The following is an 8619-nucleotide window of genomic DNA, read 5'->3' on the forward strand; positions in this document are numbered from 1 at the left end:
ATCTCGGGCGTTCTCTCCATCGAAACGTGGTGGTTCGAGACGGATCCATGGTAGGGATTCGGGCCTGACACCCAGGGGTGCTTTCGTGACCGACGGTGGCAACGACCAACCTTGCGTGGGCGTCGCGACTGGGTCGGGTAGCTCCTTCGCTCGCGCCCCGGTGACAACGGCTATGAGCTTGGTGAGGCTTTCCTCAATTCTTTTGTGAACAGAATCTTGTCGTCGTGCGAAAGATTCGAGCTCGAATTCCGGCGCCATCGGACGTTTGGGTGATTAAGATTTGAGAGAAAGTGGCGTGAAACCTTTGCGAAAATTTGAGAGGACTTTGGAGGTAGTGGTTTGTGGTGGGAGAAGAGTAAATCAATGGAAGCACCAGTTGATAGACCCTTGATCTATCGGACTAGAGCACCAACGATTTGTAGTAAAACGAAGAACAAGAACGATTACGAAGAACAAGATAAACCCTAGTTGAGGTGCTAGGGGGCGATTTCCGCCAGAATCAGAATGAGAACAAGTTTTAACTTTATTTCTCAATGAATCAAAATACTAGAGAATTCTATAATTTATAGAATTCTAAACTCTAAACCTATCTTGCTAATCAAGCAAGATAATTAAAATAAAAGATTACAAAAGATATGGAAATTAACTAACTAAAATAAAAGATACTAAATCAAATAAGATAAAGATACTGGAGATGACTTTCAGCGAGATTCACTAAATCGAGGACCCTATCATTGAGTCAAAGAAAAAACACAATTTCATTCATGTGCCAAGTTCAAGATCCAGATTAGCTGCCATCCTCTTTAAATATAGCAGTGCAATGCTATTACCAGGAGCATGTGACACTGCAACTTCTGCAATAAAAATAAATATGCATAATTGAAGTTTCCCAATATGGAGTTTGGACAGCGACAACATTGTATCAGAGACAATAACGTATCGTGACATGAATGTCAGCATAAGATTAGATTTTAGGACTACAATTTTGGCTGTTATTGTAGATTAAAGAAAAACCGTTTTGTCAACACTAGTCTGGTACGACCAATTGTGCTAGATGCTAAGAGCACCCGCATCGCGTCTCGATGTGGGCTATATCTCTCCGAGACCCCCATCGAGACAGCGATGCTGGCTCCCGTCTCGTCCCCAGCCCGTCCCTTGTCTCGTTGCGGAGAGGAATCTCGCGCGCCAGCTCGCCACGCGCGTTGGCCACATGGCGAGCTCTGGTTCGTCCGTGACGCCCACTCGCCAGCCCGCGAGTGGGCGTCGTTTATATCCGTTTTAAATGTTTTTTTTAAATTCATGAAAAATTCAAAAATTTTAAAAAAATCCCAAAAAATACTAGCCGTTTATAATCTTTTTTTCAAATTTTTAATTTTTTTTTATTTTTTAAGCCCCCAATCACTTCTATAAATATCTAATTGAGCACATTTGGGCAAATTTTGGTAACCGGTAGACGCACATGATCGTCATTAGACAACTCTTTCTTCTGCTTCTTTGAGTTTTGAGATTTTGAATTTAGAGAGAGTGAGAGAATTTTTTTTTTAATTTTTTTTAGGATTTTAATTATGTGTTTTTTTGTTTTTTTAGAATTTTAAGTTGTAATTTTATTTTATTTAATGAAGTGTGTTTTTATTAATTGAATTTGTTGGAAATAAAAATAAAAAATGAAATTGAATGAATAGTTAAGGGATGAGATGGTTAAGTGATTGAGGGATGCATATGCTGTCTTTTAGTTAAGAGATGGGGTGAAAAGTACAGTGGGCCCATAAATAGTGAAGAGATGAGACGCTTAAGAGACGGTTAAGAGAAGACGCAATTTATATAAAGAACATTTGCCTAAATAATCCTAAAATCAACAGGCCCGGCAATCCCAATCTTATAAGTTGTTGATCATATTCGAGTTTCTAGCCAATGTACTCATTAGATATAATATAAGGGTAATTGTGCTAAAATACATGATTTTTCACACAAATTCTAGTTTTGAACACCAACTATAAATTTTACATTTGAATATACGTACTTCCAAATTTTTCTCATTATTTTTAGGCATAATCTATAGCTCATGTGATATGTAGTAATGTAGATAGCCCTCATTTAAAAATCATTAAACCTAGTAAAATAAGTCAAATAGAAGCTGGTGGAGGAGATCATTAGATAAAAATAGCAATCTTTTTATAGCTAAACAGAATCACATAATCTAAAGGGAAGCATTTTCTCTCCTTCATTTCCTCCCAAAATTTCCCCGGCGAAAGAAGTGGTGGCCACGGCAGCAATGACGGTGGCAAACACCGTGAACTAGTCGACGAAAAGACCTCATTGCACCACCACTTCCCAATCCCATCCGTGAAACAAGAAACCAATCCATCTAAATTCTATTTCTACTCAACAAATTAGGCCGAAACGCGCATTTGATTTGCAGAAAATAGAAGAGATAATGATGTCGGACGTTTCGATGCAAGATTTACAAGAGAATAACGTCGTCACAGTCGTCGCCATCAACAAGGGCAAAAACAGTCCGTTAGCTGTGAGATGGGCGATCGATAACCTTATGACCAATTCCAAACACACTTTCATTCTGGCTCATGTTAATACTAAACGTAGGTATCTTACCTTCTTGTCATTTTATTTTTTTGGTGATAATCAAACAGATTTATTTTATTTATTTGGTGATAATGAATGAAGCACGAGATTTAATCTCGTACCAAATATTTTTTTTGTATAATGTGTTAACTCCGATGACACGAAGAAAATGCCGATTTCGGGGTGCTGGGGTTAGCTGAAGCACCCGTGAAATTCACCCGAGCTAATTTTCTTCGTTCGTCCTTGCATGCAGATCATCATCATCATCACCATCACCATGGCCAGCACGGTGGCGTTGTCGCGGAGGCAAATAGTGGGATGGTGGAGGATGTATTCACGGCTTGTCGTACCGTCTGTGCGCGTAAAGGGGTAATCAAATTTTATAGTAGTACTTCCTTCTTTCTGCAAAATTAGTTTCATTTCTATTTATGAAAACTTTATCATCATTTTCACTTTTTTCCTTCTCTATTTGGCTCATACTTTATCAATTGAACATTAAAATCAGCGTTGTTCATAAATGCAGTAAATGTGACCATTTTGCAGGTGAGAAAAGAGGAGGTGGTGCTAGAAGGTGTTGATGTGCATTCTGCACTAATAGACTACATCAACCATAATACTGTAACCAACATTGTTCTTGGTGCATCAACAAAGAATGTCATAACAAGATATAGGTAGATTTTACTAACCAAAATTATCTCCTCACTTAAAATTTTTAACACCAATTCTTTTTATCAGTACATGTCACGTGTATATTTATGAATAACGTCGTGTTGTTAGGTTCTGGATCCCGGATGTGGCCACCATGATAAACAAGGCCGCCCCGGATTTCTGCTCCGTGTACGTGATTTCAAGGGGCAAGGCTCAATCAATCCGGCCAGCAGCACGACACACGGACAGCTCGACTAGGGCCCCATCTCCAGTGTCATCTACTAGGTATCCATCCTTCTTGCAGAAATCAGCTTGATCTTAAAACATAAGAACATTGTAATAAAAAAACACTAGCAAATCCAACAACAGGGGATCCTCTGTGAGGGGGGGAAGGAGGAGTAGCGACGAGCATTCCGAAAATGGTAGTAGGCGATTAAGGAACGATGGTGGTGAGTCGAGAAGGAGGCCGAGAAACACGGGAAAGTTCGGTAATACACATGAAGATTCAGTTAGAGATCATGGCATGGATATCACAAGAGTGCAATTGTCAAACACAAGCAGTGTGGGATCAGAACAATTTGATCATCTTGCATCAAATTCTTCATCTCCAGTTAAGTACAAAATTTATTAAATTTAATTAAATTTCATAATATAGGTCTTACTGTAGTTTGTTTAGTGCAGACTGCAATTGATAGGCTCAAGCAAGAGGTAAATCAAACAATGTCTATGTATAATGAAGCTTGCAAAGAAGCAATCTCAGCTCAAAAGATGGTAAATTAATACCTAAAATTTTCTAGTATAATGTGACATAGTTGCAAGTTAATTTTCTTTAATTCGTCTACTAAATTTATAGGTGAATGAGCTTCAGCAGCAGAAGCACGGGGAGATAGACCGATTTGGCCAAGCCCGGCAAGCTGAAGAGGCGGCCCTAGCGCTCGTGGAGATGGAAAAGGTGAAATGCAGAGCTGCGATTGAAGCCGCAGAGAAGGCGCAAAAGATAGCCGAGAAGGAGACACAGAGGAGAAGGTACGCGGAGCAGAGGGCAAAGAAGGAGGCGGAGGAAAAGAAACGTGCATTGAACGCGCTGTCAAACAATGATGACCGCTATAGAAGATACGTGATTGAAGAGATCGAAGAGGCCACTAACAAATTCTCAGGATCTAGGAAGATCGGAGAAGGAGGGTACGGCCCCGTTTACAAAGGGAAGCTAGACTACACACCTGTTGCCATCAAAGTCCTACGCCCCGATGCTACTCAGGGCAAAAAACAGTTCCAACAAGAGGTAGCATTTTTTAAAACTGTCATCAAACTATCATTGAACTGAACTGTGCTTCATCGTCTATTCTGGTTACACTGATGCAGGTCGAAGTACTGACCTGCATGAGGCATCCGAACATGGTCCTGCTCATGGGCGCATGCCCTGAGTACGGATGCCTTGTGTATGAGTACATGGACAACGGAAGCCTTGAGGACCGTCTACTCAGAAAGGGCAACACCCCCTCTATCCCATGGGGGGTCCGGTTCAAGATCGCCTCTGAGATAGCCACTGGTCTGCTTTTCCTTCACCAGGCCAAGCCCGAGCCATTGGTCCACCGTGACCTAAAGCCAGGAAACATCTTGCTAGACCATCATTACACGTGCAAAATCAGCGACGTAGGGCTGGCCCGACTGGTCCCACCCACAGTCGCAGATAGCGTGACTCAGTATCACATGACATCGGCTGCAGGTACATTTTGCTACATCGACCCGGAATACCAGCAGACCGGAAAGCTGGGGACAAAATCGGATATTTACTCACTCGGGGTGATACTACTACAAATCATCACTGCCAAGCCACCTATGGGCCTCACTCACCACGTCGAACGAGCCATTGAACAGGGCACGTTTGGCAGTCTGCTCGATCCAACCGTGCCTGATTGGCCGGTCGAGGAGGCTCAGTGTCTTGCAAAGCTAGCCCTGAGATGCACTGAGCTGAGGAAAAAAGATAGACCTGATCTGGGAAAGGAGATATTGCCTGAGCTCAATAGGTTGAAACAACTTGGACTACAACATAACTAATTCAGAATTAAAGAGATATCAACATTATTTTTTGCCAGTTTGATATAGGAATCTTGAACTTCAAAATGAAACTAAACGCACACAAACTTTTATTCTTAAAATTTGCCTAATGTACTACCATTTTCTTTGTTGTTTCTTTTTCTTTTCATATTGCACTCATAAGTAATTTTTGAATTTTGGGATATCTATAAAACTTGACAAAATTTGCATTGGAATATCAATATTCCCTAACTCTAGAAAAAGACGAGCATATGCAAAGAAAGATAGTATAAGGTGAAGAAAAACTATGGTTGAATAGGTGCCCACAAATCTAGATTACGCCAAAACAAAAAGATTACAATAGAAAAGATTGGATAGCATATTCTGGATATTGCAAACTAATTAATAATGACATTATAAAGTTATCTAAATACATTTATAGTAAAAAAAAAGGTTTGGCTGGTCACACTCTGTGCCTAGTACACATCGAATAGCACATGAATATTCTCTTGTCATTAATTAATAGGGTAAATGGTTGATTTTGTCTCATCATTTAGGACATTAGTCGAAAATGTCACATCTTTAGGTAATTCTCATTTTGTATCAATCGTTTTATTGTTGGGATTAAAATATCATGATTTTTTTGGTTATTGAAGTATCGATGTGACGTGCAAAATTACACGTCGATTGATAATCGATATATACCTTTGGGTAATCAACATGTAATTTGGATTATTGATGCGTAAGATCGCATATCACGTCGATATTTGGATCTCCATATTTTTTAGGACATTTTAACATAAATAAAATGATAGATACTTAGAGTGTCCACAATGGTGGCCCTCAAGGGCCATCAAAGTTGGCCTGACCACTAAATGTGGCTCTCCTGGGCTCTCCACAATGGTAAATAACAAGGGTCACGAAATGTGGCCCGCTCCAAAATAAAAATTAATTTGTTTACTTTTTTTAATGATATTTTTTAATTTAACTACAATAAATTTTATTAGACTATAATTTATGATATTTATACAACGAAATTTTTCTAGTTTAAAAACAACAACCCGAAAACCCATATCACTCTGCGGCGCTCCCTCTACGGTTCCAGACCTCTTCAACCAAATCAGCCTGCAGTGTTGTATGCGATATTTGGCTCCGCATATCGGTGTACCGCTGGATCAAGTATTCATTAGTACGTGGTACACCCATCTGCAGGGGCTCCATGACAATACCGAGCTCGAACTAGCACCATCTTCCGGTGCCCATCGCTCTGCAGCAAATCCTTCGTCAGCTATTATCATATTGTGCAATTTGATACATGGTCACGGTCAGCCCAGGCATGGTCACGGTCGATATACCGCCGATGATAGAACGGCCGAGGGACTGCCACCACCGCCGCCGCCTCGTCAGCTTTCACGTTGCACCGCTGCAACCAGGTTTTGGAACTCCAGATTTACCGCTTCTTGGTACCGTTCATCGTCGGAATCCATATTTCAGAAGTTGAATTGAAATAGATTGGAAATAGTGGTGTTTGAATTGGGGTAGAAAAATGAAGGGAAAATGGTGTGTATTTATAAAAAAAACAAAAAAAATTATATTTTTCGGTGGCCGGGTCGAGGCTCTCGGCTCGCTGCAGTGGTGGGCCGCGGCCGCGGCTCCCTCTTGGCTCTCGGCTCCTAGCCGCCCGTCGTGACTCTCTGCAGTAGGGGCCGCGCACCCGAGCCACGGGCCGCGGCTCCCCACTGTGGACACTCTTAATGATAATTATACAAACGCGTGGCTAAACACTTTGAACAATAGGACAAAGTCAACAATTTACCCCGACAAAAATAAAATAATGACTTATTTACGAGTTGAATGGTGTGTTTGAGTTTTATATTTATAATACACACTTCCTGACTTCCACAAACAAACATCACAAGAATCAAAACTACACATTCTCAACGCAATTCCACTTTTGCTCCAACAACATAACTAGAGTGGGAAAAAAGAAAATAAAAACCTTCAAGAATTTTTCTGCTCCCATGGCAGGATTCGTCATGCATTAGCCACTGCGACACTTGCCCCGTCGTATGCTCCCTACTACAATCGCCAAAACACCACCACTACCACTCGATCGCCTCCTGAAGAGGGCGATGAGACTATGATTGGGAAAAAAATACCGAAATACCGACCTATCATACCGAAAAAATATCAAAAATAACAAATTTTCGGTACGGTATGATACGTTACCGAAAGCTGAAGGTAACAGTATGAATTTTCATATACCGCGGTGTATAGGGAGCATACCGAAATTCGGTATATACAATAAAATATAAATATAATTATATATAAAATATATATTATATTTTTAAATTATAAAATATATTTAATATATTTTTAAAATTATAAAATATAAATAATGTTCTAAAAACTCAAATATTCTATTTTCATTGATGTTGAAAGTCAGATATCGCAAAAGTACGATATACCAAAAATGAGGTATAGTATCGATATGGAAATTTGCTATACCGGAAATAAGGTATACCAAAGTACGGCATACTTAAAATTTTGGTAAGGTAAATGTATGATTTTTTTCGCATACCAAATTTTCTGAAAGGTATACGGTATGTGGTTTCGATAAGATATACCCTACCTACACCCCTAGATTAGACTGCTCTGCTGCCTTGGCCAAGCCAAACATGATGCAGTAGAATTTCTCCAACCCTTACTAGTATATGGAGTTTTATTTCTACACACCAAAAGCTACGTCTACATAGGTGGTGTCGGCAGTAGCGGATCCAGGAATTTATATTCGGGGGTGCGAGTCATATGATAAATCATTATATAACATACCAAAAATAAAAACTAATACTAAAAGCAATATATTTAGAAATATACAAATTTTAGAGTCATACATTTCAAATTACAAAAATAAACTACATTATATCTAATTTATTTTTCGACGAGTCTTCATTTCTTCAAAACGATTCACTATATCATCATCGGATACTTGTAGAAACACATCTTTCTCAATGAAAGTGACCAAACAATCGTTCAAAGGTTGATCACCCATTCTATTTCTCAACTTATTCTGCACAAACGTCATTCTAGAAAACACTCTCTCTACACTTGCAGTGGCAACCGGAAGAATCAAAATCAACTTGATAAGCAAAACCACATGCGAATAAACCACATCTCTTTTTGTTTCAACAAGCTTCACCAAAAGAGAACTAATATATCGCAAATTTTGAAAGTCTTCATCACTTCTCATATCTCCAATGAATATATCAAGTTGGCACTCAAGGTCCATCAAATCAATGTTTGAAAAATCGGAAGGATAAAAAGTGGCAAGTTTGAGTACCTTTTCCTTGTCAA

General features: G+C 39.6%; 1 protein-coding gene across 2 annotated transcripts; it reads left to right on the forward strand.

The window, feature by feature from the left end:
* The first annotated feature begins 2266 nt into the window (after positions 1 to 2266).
* Positions 2267 to 5313, forward strand: LOC121780647 (U-box domain-containing protein 52-like). 2 transcript variants are annotated; one of them, XM_042178265.1, is made up of 8 exons: positions 2267 to 2597; positions 2834 to 2949; positions 3124 to 3251; positions 3358 to 3513; positions 3598 to 3838; positions 3910 to 3999; positions 4082 to 4510; positions 4591 to 5313. In XM_042178265.1, exons 1-8 carry the CDS (start codon positions 2435 to 2437, stop codon positions 5284 to 5286), a joined length of 2019 nt encoding a protein of 672 aa, XP_042034199.1. In that variant the 5' UTR covers positions 2267 to 2434; the 3' UTR covers positions 5287 to 5313. The 2 variants fall into 2 exon arrangements, with proteins under 2 accessions (XP_042034199.1, XP_042034200.1); XM_042178266.1 differs by having other exon boundaries at positions 2452 to 2601.
* The last annotated feature ends 3306 nt before the right edge of the window (positions 5314 to 8619 follow it).

This window comes from Salvia splendens, chromosome 20 (assembly GCF_004379255.2).
Source record: "Salvia splendens isolate huo1 chromosome 20, SspV2, whole genome shotgun sequence".
Taxonomy (NCBI): Eukaryota; Viridiplantae; Streptophyta; class Magnoliopsida; order Lamiales; family Lamiaceae; genus Salvia; species Salvia splendens.